The 23,646-nt window shown below is 39.2% G+C and overlaps 2 protein-coding genes across 10 annotated transcripts in view; one reads left to right on the plus strand and one right to left on the minus strand.

Annotated features, from left to right (window-relative positions):
• Nucleotides 1-24: 24 nt before the first annotated feature.
• Nucleotides 25-23,645, plus strand: LOC143162358 (uncharacterized). 6 transcript variants are annotated; one of them, XM_076342609.1, is made up of 8 exons: nt 7,987-8,094; nt 9,928-10,035; nt 11,574-11,633; nt 14,460-14,538; nt 16,312-16,360; nt 18,561-18,661; nt 19,511-19,702; nt 23,250-23,645. In XM_076342609.1, the coding sequence occupies exons 3-7, from the start codon at nt 11,602-11,604 to the stop codon at nt 19,583-19,585; spliced, it is 336 nt and encodes a 111-aa protein (XP_076198724.1). In that variant the 5' UTR covers nt 7,987-8,094; nt 9,928-10,035; nt 11,574-11,601; the 3' UTR covers nt 19,586-19,702; nt 23,250-23,645. The 6 variants fall into 6 exon arrangements, 1 of the variants encoding a protein (XP_076198724.1); XR_012995689.1 differs by lacking the exons at nt 9,928-10,035; nt 11,574-11,633; nt 18,561-18,661 and adding an exon at nt 25-135 and having other exon boundaries at nt 7,941-8,094; nt 16,312-16,378; XR_012995686.1 differs by lacking the exons at nt 9,928-10,035; nt 11,574-11,633 and adding an exon at nt 25-135 and having other exon boundaries at nt 7,941-8,094; nt 18,577-19,702.
• ITGA6 (integrin subunit alpha 6) overlaps nt 5,926-23,646 on the minus strand; it is a 51,166-nt gene continuing 33,445 nt past the window's right edge. For 2 of the 4 annotated variants that reach the window (XM_076342607.1, XM_076342608.1), the window contains 17 exons: nt 22,767-22,894; nt 20,922-21,017; nt 20,350-20,411; nt 18,815-18,972; nt 17,773-17,928; nt 16,923-17,038; nt 15,789-15,978; nt 15,621-15,704; nt 15,339-15,418; nt 15,118-15,195; nt 14,911-15,013; nt 13,596-13,769; nt 12,486-12,584; nt 11,986-12,096; nt 11,804-11,902; nt 11,304-11,429; nt 5,926-7,992 (listed from right to left, as the gene is read on the minus strand). In XM_076342607.1, coding sequence (XP_076198722.1) covers nt 7,834-7,992; nt 11,304-11,429; nt 11,804-11,902; nt 11,986-12,096; nt 12,486-12,584; nt 13,596-13,769; nt 14,911-15,013; nt 15,118-15,195; nt 15,339-15,418; nt 15,621-15,704; nt 15,789-15,978; nt 16,923-17,038; nt 17,773-17,928; nt 18,815-18,972; nt 20,350-20,411; nt 20,922-21,017; nt 22,767-22,894 — 2,019 coding nt within the window. In that variant the 3' untranslated portion in view covers nt 5,926-7,833. Of the gene's footprint in view, nt 7,993-9,688; nt 9,819-11,303; nt 11,430-11,803; nt 11,903-11,985; nt 12,097-12,485; nt 12,585-13,595; nt 13,770-14,910; nt 15,014-15,117; nt 15,196-15,338; nt 15,419-15,620; nt 15,705-15,788; nt 15,979-16,922; nt 17,039-17,772; nt 17,929-18,814; nt 18,973-20,349; nt 20,412-20,921; nt 21,018-22,766; nt 22,895-23,646 lie in introns of all 4 variants that reach the window. The other 2 variants (XM_076342605.1, XM_076342606.1) reach the window with 2 other exon arrangements.

Consider the following 23,646-nt stretch of genomic DNA (forward strand, 5'->3'; position numbering starts at 1 on the left):
GGGGGCGCCTGGAGCCGCCCGGCCCCCGTGGGCAGGGTCGCGGCCCGTGAGGCTGCCGTTCCGCTGCCCCTGTGTCTCGGCTGTCCGCCGGGAGAAGGCGGCGGTCGCTTCCCGGAGGAGCCCAGCCTCGGACAGGTACGGTGGTGTTACTTACAGGGGCGGGTGCCGCCGCGTTCCCGGCGAGGGGCTGCGGGGTGCTCACCAGCCCCGGGGCGGGAAGCCGTGAGGAGACCTGAGGCAGCGGCCCCCCGGCGGAGGGGCGGTGGGTGTGAGGGGGCGGGCGGCGGCCGGGACCGCGGGGGCCTTGCGGCGGGCGGCGTGTGCGCTCCTGTAGCGAGGCCGAAAGGTGCCCGCGCATCAGTGTCGGCCCTCTGCTGTGGAAGGGTTATCTGAGAGGTTGGCCCGTGTTCGGTAAACGGCGGGCTCGGGGAGGGAGTGAGGGCGGCGGCGCGCTCAGCTGTGCTGCCGCTTCCCCTCGCCGCGGTGCGGGCCAGGCGGGCGGAGGCCTGTGGCGGACGGAGGGCGCCTCGATCGCAGCGGGGACTCGGCTCCCGGCGTGGGTTACCCGCGAGGCTGAAACGGGAGGGGAACAGAAACCCACAAAAGCACCGGCTTTATTCATACCGCTGCCGGCCGGCGTGAGGGCAGAGCCTCACCTGAGGGGTTTAAACCGTGATTTAACAGCCGTGTGTCTTCTTACTAGTGCTCCTTGGGTCTGCTTAGCTGCGTGATGGTATGGGAAGGGGCACTACGGACTCTTCCAGCCGCTCGCACCCTGCACTGTGTTACAGCGTGCAGATGAGAAAAACGAGGGGAGGGAATAACTTCTGTTTCAGCTATCAGGAAAAAGAGAAACAAAAAAAATACAGAGGAAAAATAGGGCTTCTGTCTTTACAGATATACTCTTGATCGGTCAACAATGAACACAATACATGTCTTTATTGGTTAAAAAGTACTTGGACCGTGTGTCACACTAAATCACTTTACCGGCTGTTAGGATACTAATGCAACGTGTAAGGTACCAAACAGTGGTATTTAATAGTTTCTTGTCCTACTCAGGTAGAAATATCCAGAACATTAACCAAAAAGGCAGTTAAGAGTGATTATAAGCATTTCTGATAAACTTACTGCAGTGTAGATATTGAATCCTGTAATTCAAAATTGTATATGTCATTTGTTTCTTTTATTGTGGATACTTTGTATTTGCCCCATAAATTTATCTTAAATCAACTCTTAAATATAGCTTGGTTTCCTTTAAACATGCCTTGTACCTGTGACTTGTCCATGACCTGATAGCAGGGATGGATATCCAATGGCCTCCGCTACAGCAGGAATCATTTTGCTATTTCTATCACATTAATCTGTTTGGTGCTTTGTTGGATTGCTTGGAGCCTCCCATTGGAGAGATGAAGATGCCATAATGAATTAAGGGCTCTTTTTTTTTTTTTTTTTTGATGTTGCATTGAAATACAGAAAACATTGATTCAGTCTGCCTCCAGAGGCAATTTTCTGAGCAGTAACTGCACCAATAACATGTAAGAATGAAGCAGTAGTTCAGGATTAGACTGCTTCATCTGGTTTGTAATCAGACTGTACCTCCATCTTGTGCCGAAAAATGAATGGCTTGTTCTGTTCTGGCCAGGGAGTGGTGGCTAATGCAGCAAACTAATAGCTTGTCTGTCTCTGCAGGTCTTCCACAAATACAGGTTACTGACAGTTTTTGCTTTACTGCTGCTTGTAGGCCACCTGCAGAAGCACCAAATAGTAGCTCATGCTACTCAAGTTTGTAATAGTTTGGGACTCCTACTTCTGAATTGCTGTGCTTAAAACCATTTTATAATGGTCTCAGTTGTGAGCCAGCATTAGTTTAAAGCAGTAAGTTGGGTATTTGTAAGTTGTTCCAATTTCTTATGATGGCTCTAGATTGGCTTCATCTTTTATGCCTATATGTTACTGTCTTGATGCCTGATGTTTCAACTTACAGGCGTGCCTTAAAAACTGGCCTAACTGCCTAAAGTTATCTTTGGACAGCAGTCCCCATCCAGAAGATGTGGCAAAGGCTGTCAGAGGCTAAATAAATCATTGCACTTTGTAAGCTAGAGGCCATTCTCAATAATGTAAACAGTGAGCACTTTTCTCAGGGAAAATCATGCAGGATGAGCAGTCACAGAAGTAACTGTGGATAAGGAATTGTGGATAATTCTTTAAATGCTAAAACCCTCTGTGTTTACCTAAAGGCATTTTCTTGGTCTTGTTTAAACTACTGATCAGATACTGATCCATGTAAACATGTTCTGTTAAAATACTGGAGAATATTTTGAATTTTCTTTCTCTCTTCTCCCCCCCCCATCCCTTTTTAAAACATGTTTCTCTTATTGATGATCTTCTGGGGGCTTACTCTGATCTGATCCAGTATGACACTAGCTGGAGTTCTGATGTGCCAATTTCTGTAAATTCTTATGCAAACCAAAAAGGAGAAATGTATTATTTTTGTCATTTGGCATTCTTCTACTCTCATTCCTGCTTATTGGTGTCCCTGAAATTATAATACATCTGGATTCATAATTTAAATGGGACAGAACAAATCAGATTTCAAGATAATTGAAAACATTGCATTTAATTTTAACCTAAGCAATTTTTTTTTTTTTTTTTCAATTTAAGGTTTAATAAGATAATTGGAAGCACAGCATTCTTGCAGGGTGTTCGTAGAAAGACTTCTTGGTTTGTTAAGGTGATACTAGAAATAGGCCCTTACTGGAAGTCACCATTCTTGGTTGCTGCATGTACTGGTGCTTTTTCTTTTCTTCCCTTTCCTCCAAAATACGTGCATCATAGATTAAGAAAAAAAACTTAAGTTGCCAGGTACAGATATCCATAGAATATCTCTTTCTTTCGATGGTTTATATGCTTTGCTATGATGCCTGCACAGTCATCTGGTCCATCTATCCATGCCTCTTTTCAGCTTGTGTACTTACTCTGCACAAAGGCTTGTTGTTGTTCTTAAGTTTTTGTCAGTAAGTTCAGCTGCTTTTGCTATGCTAGAAAATTCTTAGGGTTACATTGGTTTGATGTAGCTTTGGTCTCTTTTGGACTCTTTTTGCAGGAGTAGAAATAAAAAGATACAAAGCTACAAAAATGGCAACAAAGTTGGTCAAAAATATGGAGTGGCTTCTGTATGAGTTATCAAATTGTAGTAGATTCAAGAAGAACATACAGATGGGTTTGTTTATTTTTGTCTAGTGTATAATTAAACTTTGGAGTTTGTGAATTTTTTGCCATGTATAACTTTGTGACTCAAGATCAGAAGGCAGTCGGAGAAATTTTATTATTATCATGGACGGCTCTTTTTTCCATAGGAAAAATATACTACATAGCTACTGAAGTTGAGCACTTTTTGTGGGAACAGAAACGGGAACAGGAACAGCAAAGTATCGCCATCATGGTGCTTAACTATTGGCCATTGTCAGAGGTGAGATGCTGATTTAGGTGGATCTGTGGTCTAGTCCAGGATAGCTATTTGTTGTTCCTCCTTGCTAATCAGGCTGTCTCGTAAACTGGCTGGCAATGATATGCTTCTCAGCTCTATGACGTCAACTGTTGGTCCTGTCCACTTCAAGAAACCAAGCAATATCCCGCAAACACTTCTTTTAATCAGCTTAGTTGCATTATTTCATATGCTTCTGGCAAAAGTATTTGACTTTTCTGTCCCTTCCTCCCCTATCCCCTGAAGACACTGAGATTGAGAGATAAAAGGAAATAAATAGTTGGCACTGTATATCAATGGCGACGGGGGGTATAGTTATTTTGTGACAGGTAAGCAGCAGCAAGGACACCCTCTGCTTGTTAAAAACTCAGTGCTCTGCCTGTGTCTTCTAGGATCTTTGAGGCAGGTACGGCCCTGAAAAGGTGTTGCTTGCAAACAACCATTTTGCAGAGCTAGAAAATCAAGGAGGAAAGGAAGGTGTCTGTCTTCGAGTATGGAAAACGCAAACTGCAGGTCCCCCACCCCTGTACAGGGACAGTATCACACCCTGGCTGGGGATTAAGGCCAACGTCCGTGGTGGTCTCTCAGGGTAAGGAGTTGCTGTGTTTTTTCTTAGGAGGATTGTGGTTAGGACTCCAGCAAGGCTTATGAGGTTATAAAAGGTGTCTAGTATTAATTATTAATCCATGGCCTGGGAAGACAAATGGACATTTAAAGATGTCTGAGGACTGGGATAAAAACTGAAGCACCTGCTTACACAGCCACCATAGGGAAATACACTGCTCACATTCTTCTTGTCACACATGGGTGTGTTGTCTGGCAAGCTGGCCAAAGCAGGTCCATGCCTCTCTTCTGGCTCAGAGCACTAGCTACAGTTGCCTGTTTCATCATAGTTTGTTCTCCTGGGTTTTGCAAAGCAACTGCTGACACTCTCACCTACTCTGTGTGGGGAGAAGTTATTTCAGTTGCTTGTACATAAGCAGCTTTCTGGTTCTGTGAGGTCTGTTTATTTTGGTTAAGACATGCTGCTGCAGTGATGGTTAGCATTGTAATGTGGGTGCTCCAAATGTGGACTGGAGTTTTAGTGCCGCTTTCAAAAGCTTCCTTTCACCTTATGCGCTGATTCCTGACATTTGCATCCAAGCACCCTGTTCCGTTGTCTTCTTCCACATATAACTTCTGCACAGGTGGTTATTGAACCTATGCTGTGATGGTCCCTTATATTGAAAGCTTCTCTCATAAGATATGTCTCCTGTGCTGTGACAGTTAAACATATGTGAAGGTATTGCAGTTTACTAGCATTCTATTTATGTATCTTAGGCTATATTGTGTGTGTGTGTGTGTGTGTATTATATATACACACACACACTACACACACACTATGACAAGCAGTACATTAGGGTTCATATACGCATGTATATACATATATACTATACACAAACACTATTATGTATAGTACTGTACTACTGTGTATGTAGTATATACTACATCTAGTACTATATGTGTATAGTATATATGAGCATATATAAAACCTAATATACTGTATTTGTACTGTATTTCCTATGATCAGCTACTTAACTGTTCTCCCAGTCCATATTTTGTCTTGTGGACAAATGTTTGTGGGTGGAGTTATGTAAATTAGAATTGTTTAATAAAAGCAGGTTGAGTATTCATCTTTGTGCTCTGAAGGATCGAGCAGCATCTTCTGGTTCTAATCCTAAAAGTTTCTTGGCTGCAACAACAAACACTGGTCTAGCATGTATCCAGCTAACCTTTATCTTCAGGCTCTGTTGCATCAAAAGGTCTTTCAGCAAAGGTGAGCAAAGCATCCTGTGAGGGTTAACATCTTAAAAATGGAGATAAACCGCAGGTTTTCTCTGTTGTGTTTTCTTCCTGCATCTTTTTGGCTTTTCTGGGGTTTTTTTGTGGAGTTGAAGCTGTACCCTGCAATCATGTGATTGACTGTCAGTATCAAATTTCCACTGCTAAATACAGAGAGGTATGTGAAATCCTTGACTAATTTTGGGGGATACATCCATCTCCCCTAGTTACAGAAACACCTTCTGGCAGGGGAGCTTTTAGAAGACTGCTTGCATTGAAGGTTTCCCTGGGCAGCATGAGTGAAGTGTGGAGGGAGAGGGTAGCTCTGCCCCACAGGAGCTGATACTTTGTGCTTTGCCAGAGCCTGCTCTGCCAGACTCCGTGCCTGACTCTACCAATGCTGGAAACTGCAGCAAGCAGCAGACAGCCTGTGAGTGTAAGATTGTGTGTTATCACCTGCAGGTGCCTTATCTGCCCCTTTGCATGGGGGAGGGCACTGAGACATGGCAGTACTGAGAATGAGACAATTTGTTAAAGCTTGCAACTTTCAGCTTACTCTTCTAGTGACCTATGGCTACCTCAGTTAATTATGATAAGAAATCACTATTACCAAAACAATGTTTAATTAAAAAAAAAATTTATTTCACACTTCTATACAAATATCCACAGGTAATTTCTTATCATGGAATGATGTAGCATTGCTAGCTGGTATGAAAAAAGTTTGAGATTAAAGTATACCAGTGACATGACTTATTTTTCAAGAACTTTCAGTTTAACACTGCTAAGACATTCATGTTCTTAGGCGAGGGCCACAATCTGCTTTTAAAGCCAAGGCTATTTGTCAAGCTTCTCAGCCCCTGATTAGCCTGGCTTCTGATGCTGCTGAGCCTTTCAGCAAATAAGCTAGAATTTTAAAAGCTCAAAAACTGGGTAACAGCTAAATACATGTGTAAGTGTTCATAAAATCAGGGTCACAACATACTGAGATTATCTAGTGGGAGGAAGAAGAGTCTATTAAATTAATGCACTCTTCCATAATGGTAACTTTTTAGGTGACCACACCTTCCAAGAAGGTATGTTCAAAGTTAGTAGTAAAAATAGGACACTTGACAACTGCCCTCCTAGTGGGTTTTTACCCTATGAGGGGGAAAAAAGCACCAAGAGGTTTTTGCATAGTTCAAATTACTAGCAATTAACATGCATACTTTTGTTTTATATGGAATAAACAATTGTGAATTAAATATTTGTTCTTAAATAGTACCAACACTTTAGAACATGGGTAAAAAAGTAAACTCTTCTTATTAGTTATGTTACAATAACTAGATTACTGATAAACACAACAGTGTGGTTCTACTTTTATCAACATTCAGGTATTCAAGACGATTCAGTAGTCTCAATGTGGATCAGCTCAGATCCCCATAGTTATAAGTTAGGCATTTATAGCCTCCTTCAAGTGCTATATAACAGTTGCAGTAGTCAATGCCTTTTGCCAAACAGGAAGTCCTTATGAAGCTGGAAAGCTTTTTCCAGAGAACCTCTCACTTTCTTGTAGTAAGTATAAAACTGTATCTAAGAACCCTACTTCTGCTTGGTGTCCAAATCGTTAAATAGTCTGAAGTAATATACAAATCATGTTACAAGACCTGATAATTCCTATTACATAAAGTTACAGGTATCAGGCAAAACAAGCCCCCATACACATCACTGGAATAAATATTTACATTTTAGAAAGCATTGGCACCTTCAGTGACTATTAAAATGCAGTGAAAGCCTCAGGTCTCATAATCTGAAGTTCAAAAACACAGTGGATTTGAAAGTTCAGTTATGTCTTTGGCCTAATAGTTAGTCAAAGACAATGATTTGTAACAAAAATAAATACAAAAATGACTGAAAAATATATATACAAAAAGTACATCTAATATTCAAGCTTCTCTTTAAAAAAAAAAAACACCTGTGTATATTTGATGTGAGCAAGAATCACACAATCTGATCTTTTAAAAAATCGAGCAATATGTGACCTATTGCACATGTAATTTAAGATGATGCTTTTTGTTACGCCCTAACTACTGCAGCAGGCAAAGTTTTATGGCTAAAGTAGATTTGCAGGTCTTCAGATTATACTTGAACAAAGTGTGTTAAGGCCACTGTGTGTTTATAATGGACTATGCATTGAGGGAAGGATGGAGAACCTGTCTTGACCATGCATTCCTTGCATACCTAGGAAGAAGATTAGGATCACAGGAAAAGGTCTGCTGTAGTGGTTTTGCATATTTTGCGGAAAAGACCCCAAATCAACACAGTATCTTCTAAAGTGTGAGTTAGATTTGAAGGGTGAAAGAGGCAGTCTGGAAATGAAATAATGCAAATAAAGTCTGTTGAAGCAATTTTAACTGTGCAAACAAAAGCTTCAATATAAGTAGTAATATCTACAATCAAATGGTGAATGTTCATAGCTCTGACTCCATCAGTATTCCATTAATGAAAACCTTAACCTCTATCTGAACTTTGTGGATGAAAAGAATTTTTCCCTAAGAATAACTTTCATTTTCATTCCATTTTGTGAACCACTGTTTTGTCTCAAGATCTTTGCATTTCCCATCTTCGATCTGCCGCTCTTCTTTTCGAATTCTTACAGCATGATATCGGGGGACACTGTCTTCGTACCTAGAACGCTGGAAGAACCCGCACTGGGGCAGAGAGAAGGAAAAGAACAGTTTAGGTTCCAAAGTACTGCCAAAGTACTACAATTATAGAGGCAGTATAAAGTCTTCCTTCGCACAGATACACAGGTAAGAAAATTGAAAACAAAAATATGTAGGCCAAAAATGTAGCGTATGTAGCTGTAAAAACATGAGCCAGCAGGTCTACGTTAGTTGTTCCAGCAGCAGTTGAAGACAAATGGCACAGTCTGACAATCCGGTAATCTAACACCTTAAAAATATTCCCTCCGCTAACTTTCTGGATTTGTTTTACAAGTCTTTTAAGTCCTCTTATAAAGCTATTCATTCATATAATGAGAGAATGTAATGCTACACAAAGAAGTAGATACAGTTCAGGAAAGCTTGCTTCTCCTGAATCAAAGGTAGGTATGTACTTCAGTATCTTCCTGTATGGTGACATGATTACCTTTAGAAACTTACAGAAAGATTTCCAGGGCCTTCAAGAAAAGTTACACTAGGGCCTTGTTTTTCAAAACACCATCTCAACTATAGTCACCTGAACTAACTAGACATATGCAGTATTAGAACATGAGTCTTGTTTAGTTTGCCATAGGATAAAAAACAGACCTAACTTGAAAGTTTTGTAATGTGCCACGACACAAGTCTCCCTAGATGAAATCTAGTACAGCTTATTAATGCCCTGCAATTTTTTATTCAAAGCCACTGTAAAAACTGATTTTAGATATTGAGGAATGGACTGAAATTAATTTTCAAAACAAAATGGAGTTAAGGCCACAGCGTTACAAAGATGATGATTGGTAGACACTCAACTTTATATGCTTATGGGTCACTGATGTCAAGATTAAGATTAAGAGACATTGTGCCATCCAGCTGTCATTAGGTACTGCTAGAAAAAAAGAAGGTTAAAGTGGCAAGGTTTTTTTCATAGTATTTGAGGTGGTGGGTTTTTTGTTTTTGTTTGGTTGTGGTTTTTTTTTTTTTTAATAATACTAGAACTTACATGGAACTGAATTTAAAAAAAATTACATTGAGGCATAGACCAAATCTTTAGCCATCTCACTGAACACTGTTTTGACATATTTTAAGAATTCCTCCCCATCCCTTCATCCCAAGCATCACTGATTAATATAACATACATGCATGTAATATCTTAAGTTGAATAAAGGTTGCTAGAAGCATAAATCATCATGCATCTAGTAGCTTCAGCAGAGGAAAGCGTGTTCCTAGGAAAGTATACCTTAGAACTGAAGGAAAACAGATGTTTCCACAGCAATTAAATTGTCATTATGAAAACTCCTTTCCTTATAAGCAACATGTATCTTTTAGCATGCACTAAAGGTTAGTAAAGCAAGTTTATTGTCCACGTAGGCTTAGCTTTACATCTTAACTCTGCAGTGTTGATTACCATCTCTCAAGCTTAAAAACTTACTTGTACTGTTAAAACATAAATTAAAAAAAAAAGACTAAAAACCATTGCAATAGATCAACAGGTTTTCTAAAGAAATCAACAAGAAGCTTTTTAGACCAAGGTAAACACCTGTGTTCACGTGCACCAAAAGCTGAAAATCTATCGACGGAATGAGCAAGCAAGTATGGTAGTTTGAAATCCAAAAGTTAATAGAACATATGCAGTAAAAGCTTCATAATTAGCCACCGCAACCATAGCATGTGCCACAGCTAAAAATTAAAAAATGTCAATTACCAATTACAGAAGTAGATCAATACTATGCATCAGAAGTAAGCCTCTCTTTATCAGATGGCTGAGCATGGATCTCAGCCTTGTGATATGTGGCATCGTAATGATCTTTCTTATTTCTCTTGAAGAAACCACACTACAAGGAAGCAAGGTATTTAGTCAATTTTTGTGGACTGGAAGCAGTCAAACCTATTAAAACTGACTTAAATTAACTCTGTGACAGTCTTCCCATTATCCCTTCACAGGCAAAAAAAAACCAAAACAAAACACCAAAAACCACAAGAACTCAGCTGTTTCTAGATCTGAGAACTTCTTGGACTAACTCGATCTGTAAAATAATAGAATAACCTGAGGTAAAGAATATTAATTTTAGAGGCATTTTGATAAATTTGTAATGCATCTGTTGGGTTTGTTTTTTTCAAGAAAAGCTACTATAAAGTATGTCTGTAGCAACTAAAGCTGGCTGTGAAGAGCAGAAAGAAATCTATACAGAAACCTGTTTGTGGACTAGTGCACAGGATAGACAAAAACATAGGATAGAACAAAAATGCTTTGACCTGTACAACGCAAGCATTTGTCTTACATCAATCACATAACTGGCTTTGAAGTACCATGTTTGTCCTTCGTAAGATGGCACAGTGTTCGTCATCAAAAGAAGCATTTTACACTGCGCATGCACATGTGAAAATACACACATTTTCATGTGCAGTAAAACACTAGTAGTTATAACCTAACAGCCCACCTGAAGTAGTAATTCATCAGGAAGATTTGCAGCAGGGACTGGGCATTTATTAGAAAATAGGGAAGTCGGAACTATCCTGTGAGAAGTAACCTGCAGCAAATAGTAGCTCCTTAGCAAAGCTAATCGCTGCAGTTTCTCCAGAAGAAAGTAAGTGACAGACAGGACATTCTTCTTCACCTCTTCTTTCTTATAACCTTCTGCTATCCCAGAACAGTAAATACTAACTGCCTATGCCTGTAAAAACTAAGAATAAAAGGACTGCCCTGTTATACCTGGAACCACAATTAGTTGTAAAAATGCCAAAGGTAGTTAGAAAAATAGGTACTTGGGTTTTTTCTTTTGCAAATTGTTAACCTTTTGTTACACACACTTATTTACTCCTTTAGGGTTTCTAAGATAAAAGCCAATACTACAGCAATTCACCAACACACTTGGCTATGGATTATTTCTGTACCTTTTGGTTATTTTCCCCTCTACTATCAGTTTAATAGCATTCCTAATGTTATGAGAACAAAGACCTGCTAAAACATTTGTAGATAGTTCACATGAAGTTTTATACCTAACTGCAGAAGCCCCAATTAGCTGTATCCATCCATATCAAAGTAATTATGGTCTCTGAACATTTGTCTCAAGTTTTGCCCAGATCTCAAAATACTTCCTTTTGAGGATGTGGAAACAGAAAAATTTCATAACAAGTCCTCCCATGTAACCATTTTCATTCCAAATGTTGCAAAACTGAGAAACTGATAAAGGTAATGTATGGTTTGGGCAGTTTTGCTCTATTTTGAGTCCCAAATACAAACCAAAATACTTGATCTTTTGCTGTCTTGTCAGCTGTAGACCAGGAAATGTAAAAAAACCAGATGAATAAAAACTCACCTTCCATAGTAAGAATACCAACAGTGCAAGCATCAGTATTCCAGCAAAAATAGCCACCGAGATGATCCACCAAGGTACTCCTGTATAAAGTGCTACTGGTTTTGCAGGAAAGACAGTCACACGCACCTAAAGGACAGAAAATACGTGAAGATGGAAAGAGCATTTCAAAAGCATCCATGTTTAATATAAAGCCGCAATTTATACAGTCTTATCCCTTTTCTAACAAGATGTCTTCTCTCTCTCTCTCTCATCTACAAAATGTTTTTGAAGAAAAAGTGCCTGCTGGTATCATTTCAATATGGTAGTGAATTTTTCCAACCTGATTAAAAGGTAAAAACAATCAATAATTCAGTTATCAATAAACTCAGTTAAAAATCTAAACTTTTAGCTACTTTTGTTTTAAAATGTGGTGGGGTTTGTTCCCCCACACACACACTCTTTGAGGTAAGCTGGAAACATCACAACCATAGCATATGGTTAGCATTACATGTTGAACCTACCTGAGCAACTTCGTTTGTGAGTTTAACATTCTTAGCTGCAGCAGGAACACTGATTGAAGCCCTAACAAGAATGTCCAGGTAGTTCATTTTGGAGTATTCCTGTTCCAAAATAAAATATGGACAGTAGACACAGAACAGGAAAGAACTCTGACCTTCCAAAAATGGCAGGTAAGAGGACTTACTTCTAAGAAAGTACTGTTCCACAGCCTGGAACGCAGCACAATAGATGCCTTGCTGTCTAAACCCTTCAGGGGACATTTTATGTCCACACAGCGTGCATTCACATTGCAGTCCTGCAATTACAAATTTGTACATGTAAATAAAAACACATCCTCACAAATTGTTTAACCCTCGCCCACCCACCCCAATTAAAAATTGGATTATTTGCATCATATTAATGGGAAAGAACCAACATCTGTTTGTACTGACAGCAACAGGAAAATAAAATGAAGATGCTATTACCTGTTTATTTTAACACAGATAACTGTGCAGAAATTCTTTTCTATTTCTCTCTCATCAGTAGATAATCTAAATGGTCAAATTTTAAAAGCATCGATACTTGGATTTAAGATAAAAACAAAGCAATGAGATACCTTCTTTCACTCTGCCAAACTCAGAAAAGCCCACTTACAAGTGCAGGGGGAGGTAGCTGACAAGACTATAGTTGGTGCAATGTGCTTACCAAGGTCTTGTATTTTCTTTCTGAGAATAAAGAAAACGTCTTGCTGTCTGTAATCTGCTTCTCTGCAACCTCACGTTTCCTTCTTGAGTTATGGGATTCCTTAAAAAAAAAAAAAAAAGGTAAAAAGAGTTTTAGTAGCTTATCCTAAGTATCTCTTAATTCTGACCCCATAACAAAGCAGTGAAACGAGTTCAGTGAGCGTTTTCTTGTTCCAAGATCAGCACATGACTGACATCATTATATATCCCTACTTATCTATATTTATTGCTAATAGTAGAGTCAGGACAATTACTAGAATTTGAAATGACTATTTTCTTTAATAGGTCAAGGGGGTTTTAGATTTATAAAGCTTTCAATGCTATCTATTTTTGTTCTATGTCAAGGATATTAATGTTACTATGTGAAAAGAGTAAGACTGTGCTAAGGTCAGTAGGTGCATTTTTTTTAAATGTGTACTGATTACACTCACTGAAAGTTTTATTAACTAATGTAGTGATCTGACAAGAATGGGTTTATGTGCGTGCATTTCTAATGGTGAAAATTAAAACTCCTCCCAAACGATCTTAAGATTATATGCAAAAAAATTACGAAGATGAAGACTCAGGATTTAGGAAAAAAATCTTGCTAGATAGGCACAACAAAGGGCTATGAAACTCTTGCTTGAGAAATCTTTTTATCATATTTGTCATAAATAAGTAAATTTAAGTGCAAGCCCTTTCTCGTAAAAAATTACATGGAATTCCCCCAGGCTGGGGAGATGTTTACTGTTGTTTATTGTTTTCTGTGTAAGAACTCAATCAGATATCAATAATGCTGATGAAATGTGTTAAAGCAAACAGCAGTTTCATCCTGTAAGAGCATATGACAACAGTGCCCATTGCAAAAACAGTCACCATGACATAGCGTCTATCCTTTAGCATGTTATCCTCATTAGCTGTTACAAAGTCTCCTAATAAGCTTAACCCTTGATACACTGTTCATGTATTGTGCTTGTGAGCTGCTTAAGACAAAAAAAAAAATTCCTTCTGGAGGCAAAGTCTTACGCCCTACTATCACATGCTGCGGTGCTTTCACATTGTACTAATTCATGAACAGAAGACACTAACATACCGCAACATGCAAACTGTTGATTTCATTCTCGGGTCGACAGGAGACTTTTTCCAAGCCTTTGGAATCTATTTTCATCAAATAAAGCAGCCATTTGCCATTACTAATTTCTTTCGGCCATTGGATGTCCAGGGAAGCGGTACCAAATGTTTTCAGTGGTCTGCCCAAGTTAGTTACCTGTTAAAACAAACATCCTTTAAACTGTGAAATACTTTTTAAAGTATTAAAGGGATTTTCGTCTCGATCAAAAGCGTTATTGACTTGGGCAAGTTTTAAGCATGCAGCTAATGGTAAATTTAAAAGCAGATGAAAGACTCGAAACAGAGTATAAAGGCAAAGCATATACTGAAACTAGCACACTTGGATAGCAAGTAAATACAGAGTTTAAACATACAAGGATTAAAATTGCCTAACAAGAACTTTAAGCTGTTGATTTTTAGAAATCTACCTTCATGTGAAACAACCACCACTCCCGTTTAGAGTTAACAAATCATTCAGTTACATAACTGAAGCAAATTGCAAGTTTATGAGGAACTCTGACACAGAAAGATAACCAGCTCTTGCTTACAAGACTTACAAAAGCAAGTCTCAAAGTTGTTTCCCAACCTATTTTTTGCTTTCTTAGTGTTACTGTTCATGACAGCAAGTTCTAAAACAGATACTCTAACTGCTTCTACTTTAATGCATGCAGGTACAGAAGGAATTAAAGGATTGACAGAGATGGACTTTAACCCTGACAAACTACTATGTACAAAGACAGTGGGGCTTGCATTAATGATGTAGAAAAAGCAACGCTCTTGCTGATAAACCGAGATTTTACAGAACCAAAATCGTCTCTCTTAGCCTTCTCCTTGATTTATTAATTAGGCAGAAGACCAAAAGAGTGACCTACACATTCAAAGTGGCTCCCGCAGTGCTGTCTTGTGCCTGCTCGATCCTGCATGCAGTAAGTACATGTACTTGCTGTCTGTGTGCATCAGCTAACACCTGGGCATGCCACGGTCAGGGTTCTGGGTTTAAGTGTTGTTCCCTACCTGCACGGGGTTTTATGCTGTACAACTGAATGTGCATGAACTGCTCTGAAAAACACATGTACAGCCAGCCTCAGGCCACTTCCTCAAAATACGATCGTAAAACATCAGGGCCTAAAGAAGCTCTAGTCTGCAGTCAGACTGCATGTTCTGATCAGGAAGTTGGGATTTTGGGACAAGAAAAGCCAATTTTAAGTCCAGCAACTTTTCCAAGTATTCATATGCATAAAGAGAGAAGCTGTTCATTTGATTAAAAGCAGCTGTTGGCGTTAATCTAAATTACTCACTCTGAATTCATACTCTATGAGGTTTCCAATATGATCTTCAGATTTCATAGCGCTCTCACCAACGATGCTACCTCCAAAATATACCTGAGAAGGCTTAGCAACTCTGTTCAGGTGGGGGTAGGGAAGGAGAATAATCAGATTTTAATGAAGTCTGCAGCAGAACTGTTGTCCCCAGCCCCCCCCATTTGTTATGCTATCAACACTTACCCAGTGAGTGACAAAAGCAATTCAAGAACCACTTTAGCACTAGCTGTAATTGGAGTCGAATTAACTTGAGTGCTTGTTCTACAATGAAAAGGAAACAATGCTTTTTTACAAATGTAGCAGTTTTCATTTTACTATTAAATTGCTTTTGTGAATCGAACAAATTAATTCAAAATGTTTAAAACTGTATATAAAAACATAGCGCGCTCACAAAGAAAACTTACGTTTCCAACTTGAGATTAATGTCCAAGTCTGTTGTATCAACATTAACTTTAGTGGTACTCAAGATCAGATAAAAGGTTACCTAGACAAGAAAGAACATCCATGAAACACGTAAACATTTTATAAAATATATGAATACATGCAGTATTACAGAAACACACCATCAAGTTCTAGAGTTAAAAAGACAGATCTAAATCAAATCTATAGTTATGACACACAGAAACTTTGGACGACTGCAGTCAGGAATCAGATTTTATAACTTGAGTAAAATAGGTGCAACTTACGTTGGAATTTCTTTTGAAAGGATTTCCAAGTTCACACTCTGCTTGAGAACCATTTTGGTTAGCACCACATGTTAGCTGTTTTTCCTGATTAAACAGAATACATTTAAAAGTAAAAATATGCTGAAACTATTTAAAAATTGGAGTATCTTTTCTCTTAAAAATACTTACAGGATAACCCCTCATCTCCCTGAATGCAGAATACGTCAGACTGTCTGGAAAAGTTGCAATTAGTTTAGCTTCATATGCATCTTCACCATCTTTTTGTGGATTTTTTGCATCAGATGGATTGTTTGTCACTGTTACTTCCAGGGCAATATCTTTCTGATCTTTCAGAACAAGCACTGGCATGCCATTTTCACTACAGAAACAGAGTATACAGGGTTGCGTGCATTAGGAAGACAAATGTGTATGAAAATTTGCTTCTTAATATGGTTTACCCAAATATAATTCTCTCTATTAAGGAGGAATTACTGTAAGACCATAAACACATGAATGGTCGTAGGTTTTTCTCCCAGACCAGTATTTTCTCTGTGAAAGTGGCCAGCAGTTAACAGGATAGATCAGACTGATACACCCCTCAAGTAATCAAGAGTTTATAGTATTTCTGAACCAGCACTTTGCATCTGGCTCATGTTTAATAGTGATGCATTTTCTCTGAATAAATCTACTGACCTACTTTTTTCTTGTAAAGTATACGTGCTTTTGGCTTCCGAGTCGGATTGTGGCACTCGCTGCTAAAGGTAACGTGACTGTTGACAGTAAGTAAACATACTTCCTTTTGTTTGTTTTATTTTACACCTCCTTTCTAATTTCACTGGCCCTCCAGGGAGGAGGGATGCAGTGGGGTGTTAGGTGCGTGTTACGGTGAAATGATGTCTCTGTTCACTTCTCTCTAACTGCTTGTCTTAGGCTACTAGACTATAGTATATATTGTGTTGTCATACTCACAATCAAATTTCATCTCAAAAAGAGTTAACAGCGGCACACACAATAAACTACTGCAGGGCTGGTTTAGAATCTCACTTCTCCAGGAGTTAGAAACCTTTTTTGCCTAACTTTTAGCCCACGCCTGCACAGCTGTGGCCACTTTGTATCCATTTGACTCTGTACCACCTCTCTTCTTCTAAAGCTCATCCCCACTCCCTCACCTTCCTCACCCTGTCAGATCAGTACTACTACACAGGGCCGTGTTTGTCAGACTAACAGAACAAAGCTGCTCTATCTCCCAAAACCCCCTCCTAAAAGTTCTTTTAAGCACTTGTTAATAATTTGAATTTTAGCAATGCATTAATCAAGGCTTACATCGGTAAATAAGTAAACCTGTCTTCATTTCCTTCTCTAGTGCAAAACCGGTACTGAAGTTTCAGATTGCTGTGACATTCATTGTCTTCTCCACATCCTTCTTTTAAGAACTCCACCTAAATAAAACCAAAGCATTTTTACTGTATGCCAGATGATACTAGCTTAAAACAAGATTTCTGGTGTGCACAGCATAAAGCATCTACAGGGAACTCACAGACACTTTCCTGGATAGAGTAAGATTTTAACCTGACTCTTACTTCTTGCCTGTCAAGAGTTTTTCTTGGTGAGACATAGCCCTTGATGCTGATTATTTAAAACTTTAAATGTGACCAAAAGGCAGAGTTAGATAATTCTAAGTGAGAGCTACACCTCTAATGAGGAGAAACGTCCTTAAGTCTGATTCTTCAATGAGCATTGAGGAAACGAGATCTTTTACCGGAGATATTCCCTCTTTTACGTCACTGCTGCAGAGCTCTAATGCTGTTACAGCATCCTAACCACAGAAGAATTAGACTGTACAGTATTCTGTGATGTGGGACAAGTGTTCACAGTGGGAGATGATGGATTTCCATTTTTAATCAAAAGTGCATTTCCTCCTAAACTCGTTGGGGAGAGGAAAAAAAACCTAGCAGCTATACCAGCTTCACTTTTGTTGCAAAAGAAACACAGGATCTAGGTCATAACATTTTGTAACAAGTTCGTAACAAAATATAAAATATAAGCCAGTAGTTACAAGTCCAGTGCCACCCCAGTTATTTCCTTTGGCCATAATTTAGCTTTCTACAGCCTTTAAAATTCAGTGATTTATCAAGGTGCAGATTTATGGGAAAATGTGATATCAAAGGCTTACTTTTGTGGTCTTTGTTTCAGATTCATTTGAATTTAGAATTGGTATAAGATCCGGAAGTGCTCTCTCTTTTCTTGTGGATGGTGAGCTAGACTCCAGGCCAGCAATTTTAACACTGACTGATATTGGAATGGGGCGTAGCTTATCTTTAATTTTTTCCTGTTAAAATATTTTAAATGGCATAGTTAGTGTACAGTGTAGAGAAGAAAAAACAACACAAAGACTAGCTTTTGATATACATTTTAGAACAAGCAGTAAAGCAAAATCTTTTCTGCTACATTTTGTATTAAAACTATTTACTATATAGAAACCCAGCATTTTCTAAAAATGTGCACGAACACAAGGAGCCTAGCCCTACTGTCTTTTTTTCCTGGCCTCCCAATCTGACGACTTCTCTCACCGTTAAGAATTCCTAGGAACAACAGATGGTAACCCAGGCAAGTGAAATTCACACTACAACAGTAAAATAACACTTTCTCCCTTTTGCCTAAGTTCAAGCTCTTTAATTTGCTGTGGCCAGAAGAAACCTTGGAGGCTGGCTCATTACTGCTGAGCCACAGATAGAGAATTGGTTCAGCTTCTGGAGCAATGCCTCCTTTAAGGGCCAGTGTAGCAGCCAAGTCAGAGAGCACATTCCAAGCTTTCTTGCCCTGCCCATTCATCCCCTCCGAAACCCGTGGGTTAAGATTCTCTTCCTAGCCAGTCACAGTGTTAAACTCTGTAACAATGACTACTCTTGGAAACAGCTCTCTATTTTTGGCAGTTATTCCCTCTCTGTTCTTCTAAATCAGTTCTATTCACCTCCAGAGCATACCGCAGTGGCTACAACTTTTATTCATACTTCGTAAGAAAGGCAACAGGAGGAAGCAGCATGTGTGCAGGGAATAGTAAGGTACTACTTAACTATGGTTGTTTTCTAGTTTTGAGGCTTTATGTTGCATGTGACTTTTAAGTTGTATACAAAGGTACTGTGAGGCTGGAAAAAAGCGCATGCTTTTGTTTTAAATGGATCTAAATGAAATAAAAATGAAATACTCTGCCTTACCTGCAGTACAAGCTTGGTTGTCACACACTCTTCTGAGTTCTGCCCCCTTAGGGTTGTACTTGCAGTAAACTGATCGGACAGGTGGTCTTTAAACCGTACCCTAGACGGCAGGCCTAACTGCCTCCTCTCGTTTTCTGCTTCAAATGTATAGTTGATCTCTATATGAAGAAATAAAGTAGGTCACTATGAAAAAGAACCCTTGCCTTATTACAAAGAACTTTCATTTCTCTACATACAATCTTACAACGTTATTCTAGAAGACTGTTTCAGCCAGTGCCAGGCTTCACAAACTGTTTTCAGTTATTTACAAAACTTTCTCCATCTGTCAGTTTTGTCCCTCTCCAGTTGAGGGCCAGGTACCCTGTGCATGTATCTAAAGGAAACGTCTAAACCAAATCTTTTTATTCCAGAAGTACCCCATTACTTTACCAGCATGCAGAGCTGGCTGGAGGAGCTGCAATTGCTGCTGTGGAGCCAGTAGAGGGCTGAGATACAAAACTTTGTAAATACTCTTGACTCAGCTGTCCTTGATTTCTGTTTTGTCCCAGATAGCACCTAAGCAGCCAGCAGGACTTTGAGGTCAAGGTACACTGTTAAAATTAACACTGAAAGCAAAAGCGTGACTAGAGCTTTCTAGTTGTATGCCGAGGCATGTTTTGATAGATCTGAACTCTGCGCATCTTTTAATCATCTCAGCTAATTCAACGTTGCAAGGCTGGGAACGGCACCCAGCGTGCCAAGCCTCGGGAGCACGCAGATGGACACACGTGAGCTGCCTTCGAGAGCTGGAAGCGCCTGAGCTATTGAAGGACCAGCACCTTATTCAAGCACATCCTATGTATTTTGCAAGTAACTGAGAAACTCAAGACAACACAGGAGGAGAAGGAGGTTTGGGCTTAAAATTCTTCTCATTTCCTCTCAAAATCCTGCAGAGTTTTCTGAGGTGTAGTAACAGCAGCATTGTAATGAGGAAAAACAGGGAGACAGGAGACATGAGAAACTAATGCTTTACATTTTTAACTGTATTTATGGCACAGTCTTCCAGGCTCCTATTAATACAAAGGTTTTTTATTTCAGTTACTGATTTCCACAAAACCATTTTCATGAATACAGAACACTGTTTTATAGGGTATGTCTCCAATAAGAAATAATGCTTACTAATGATATATAAAATGGGCTTTCAAAACTATTTTCTAAAGCAGCAGTAACCTAGAGAGGCAAAATGTTTTTGGTCTGTATGGCAGCCATTTGCTCACTGGCAGTTATATTACTTAGAAAGCTTCAGTTCAGTCTGTCATCCACAGAACTTCCTAATACACCAGCATGACTCTAAATACATGTTACTCTGAATACAGATAGCGCAATAGCTGATTGACCTTAGTATTGAGTCACACTTTAAATTTGACAGTCACAGTCTGAGATGAGTCACTATAATTTGAGTACTATACTTCCATGACAGGCTCTAAAGAAAAAAACAAAAACGAAAAACCAACCGCATGACGAACAGATCAAAAATCTTTATCTTCAAAACTTACTTATTCTTGGATTTAAATCACTGGGGTTTGCAGTATATTGAAAACATGCTTTCACATCCATCCTGTAACAAGTGCCAAGAAATTAATATTAACTTTAATAAGGCATGGTCCAACAGACTGAAAAGTTGACTTTTCAGTCAACTGAAAATCAGTCCGTTGACTGACATTATCAGTCTTATGACTCTGGTTTTCATGCTAGAACAGTAGTTTGCTGCTTACGAAACTGAATTACAAAGCAAGAAAACATGGTTAACAAGCAATTAGAAAAAATATTTTCTGGTATTTGCTCTTACATCTCTACTCATGAGAAAGCTGTTCAAGTTAAGATACTTCTAAGTGTGGCAAAGTGACACTCATTTTCAAAAATTGACATTATGAACAGAACATATTCCACACCTTGCCTTTAGCACAGTAGTCATAGCAAATTCAGGAAGTCAAAATGATCACATTTGCTTAACCTGCATGACTGTCATATCCCTTCACTTTATCATCATCACCAACTGAACGCATTTTGACAACAGAAAACTCAATACACCAAGGCTTCTGATACAATAATTTTTTTTTAAATTTACCATATTTCACTAGGGTCCTCAGGGTTCTTTTTCTTTAGATCAATTCTGTCAGGCTGTACTGTAATGCTTCTTCTAATGCTTATCACAGGCCGAGATCTTCATTTGGGGGAAAAATGGGGAATGAAAAGAAGGGGTAAAAAAAGAAGGAAAAGTTTCTGTTAAGATTAATGAAATAATTCATGTGAATTCCAGGTGCCCTCCATGCCTGCACTGATTTGCAACAAAGACACCCCAAAAAACACAGACTTTGGCTTTGATAATGGTTAGAAACAAAAGAAAACTACTTAAATCTAAGCAAAGCAAGTCACAGAAAACGACTACAGTTGTATTAAATGCCTGACAGGGGAGCAGGGTACATTAGTGTGATGTTGTGGTTGTCATTTTATATACATATAAAAACCAGAAAATTCAAAGTGATGGTTCCCACCCCAGCAGTAATTCAGTGAACAACTGTAGGTACTAAAGTTCATTCAGATTAATGGTCACAACAGCTTTAACGTGGAGCCTGGGTGGCTGTGGGAAGCGATGTTTTCATTTCCTGACTCCCCTGCCTGTAGGCTGTAACCATAATTCAGCCTGACAGCTCGTCCTTTCTCTTCCTTTTTGGAAGGGACAAGAAAAGACAGTTCACATGAACAACTGAACGAGCTGATCCCGCTCTCCTCGGAGCATCTAAGGGTTGTTTAAAATGGCCAGTAACCTACCTCCTCCTTTTCTAGCAAATTTCTTTTAACTGGGCCACCCCTTTCACTGTTCGTCACCATAAAGGTTTTCATTCTCACCTTTGTAAAAGTTTTTGTATTGCCCTTATCAGCAAACGATTAAAGCTGCTTTTGAGTAAGCAGAACACTTAATAATGTAACCAACTTCCACTCCACCTCCTCTGTTCTCTTCCACAAGCAACACGAGTTGCTTTTGTTGGGTGCTGTTTCAGTGTATTTAAGAACATTCCAATTACGTACACAGATACTATACACCTTAGAGATGGGATCATCAAAAAATTGTAGGAAAGGTCATTCTGCCTGAAAGGTAGAGTTGTTTTCACCCCCAAAATTGAGATAACCAGTTTTGGAGTTTCTGATCCTCCTCCTTTGGGACCTGACAGCAACCACCAGCCCTGAACTTGATGCAGCATTCACAGCTGTGATGAGGAGACCGCCCTCTTCCTGCTCATTACTAGTGATTCAACTTAACAGGACATTAAACTGGAAAAAAGCAGAGGTCTGTAAAAGACAGTGACCTCATCCCTAATTAAGGCATGCGCTACAGAAATCCAAAAGGGTCCTATCTGCAGGGCTTCCTCACAGCTGTTTCATGGACCCCACTGCAACCTCAGCAAGGCTGTATGCCTCACTGCTTTTGGATCCTCAGCTACAAAAGCGGGGTTTGCTTTGGTTTTGTTCCGTCTTCAATAAAGCACAATTAGATTCATGTAACAGCAGCAAACAAAAGCTCTAGCAAATGTAGCAGTTAACGTCTCCTTTCTTAAGGCAAAAGAATTACTTATCACCCTTAATTCCAGCAAAGGACATGGGCATCCAAGTAAGTTACCGCAGGGCAAAGTGAGGGTACAGATACACCTCACACAGCAGCACTCCACAGCAACTGCCCACATTCACCCTCTTGCCCTGTATCGACAGGAAGGCAGCTTCTCAATGAGAAGAGGGGGATAGAGCAACAAACCACTTTATGGATTTCCACACACCCCCCCCAAATTTCCAACTTCTAGAAGGAAAAATACACTCCAGGCCAAACAGCTTTTTGTTACTTCTAAGCAGTTTGTTTTAAAAAAAAAAACTAAAACCAAAACCTTGGTGTAAGTAGTTACAGTTCTGTATATAATACCTGAACACAGATACAGAATCTGAAAGGGAACCAACAGCAATATCAGGGTAGGAATTTTTATCCAGGTCCATGTTTCCAGCAATAGAGTAACCAAAGAAACTGGTGCCTGTTTTTTCACCATCAAGAATCTAAAGAGCAAACAGATTGAGGGAATTCAGACATTTAAAAGCTGTAGAAGTAAAATAAGTAACAAGTGAACATCATTATCTTATGGCCAGGAAAGAGAAGAGAGAGAAGGAAATAGGACCGCTGTGTTCAGGTAAATGACACTGAAGCACCAAGATGATTTGCTTTTCTTCCAAGAAAAGTTACTTTGCAATAGCAGTGAGTACCAGAAATGACTGTTTTGCGTGGAAATGTTGCCTAGCTTATCTTTATTTATAGTATTTATGCTGTATAGGCACTTGAAACTGAAAAAGTATTCTAGAAAGTATTCTAACAGTATTCTAGGAAGTGTAATCGAGTTCCATTCTCACCTTGCAGACTGAACACAGTGGTCCTCAAGAAAAAAGAAAAAGGCATAAACATTTTTTATCAAAAAAGAAAGTGAAGTAGTAGTAGTAGTGAAAGAGAAAATGAAGAAACGAGTTCTTTTCAAATCCCCAAATTTCTTTCAAAAAACCAAAACTTGCACATCTACACACCTTTCTCCTTCTCTACATATTACTGGTGCCAAAGGACTGCCCCAGAAAGAAAAATGTGTATTAAAATCAAGAATTCCTAATCTTTCTGGTCAGCAGTGCAATCTTTGAAGGGTCCTGTGACTTTCTGCATACCCACCACCCCACTAACAGTAGTGGAAAGGGAGAAGATGGATAGCCCTGCCATTCCTCTAATTTCATGCAAGACTGATTATATATAGTAAAGGTTATTTCATTAC

The sequence above is a fragment of the Aptenodytes patagonicus genome, chromosome 6 (assembly GCF_965638725.1).
Source record: "Aptenodytes patagonicus chromosome 6, bAptPat1.pri.cur, whole genome shotgun sequence".
In the NCBI taxonomy this organism is placed as follows: domain Eukaryota; kingdom Metazoa; phylum Chordata; class Aves; order Sphenisciformes; family Spheniscidae; genus Aptenodytes; species Aptenodytes patagonicus.

Excerpts from the sequence above, each read along its gene's own strand:
- LOC143162358 (XM_076342609.1), top strand. The coding sequence starts at position 11,602 with ATGGTAGTGAATTTTTCCAACCTGATTAAAAG. Across the intron at positions 11,634-14,459 it reads TTTTCCAACCTGATTAAAAG|GCAGAAGACCAAAAGAGTGA; the intron begins GTAAAAACAATC and ends TTTATTAATTAG. Across the intron at positions 14,539-16,311 it reads CCTGCTCGATCCTGCATGCA|TATACGTGCTTTTGGCTTCC; the intron begins GTAAGTACATGT and ends TTTCTTGTAAAG.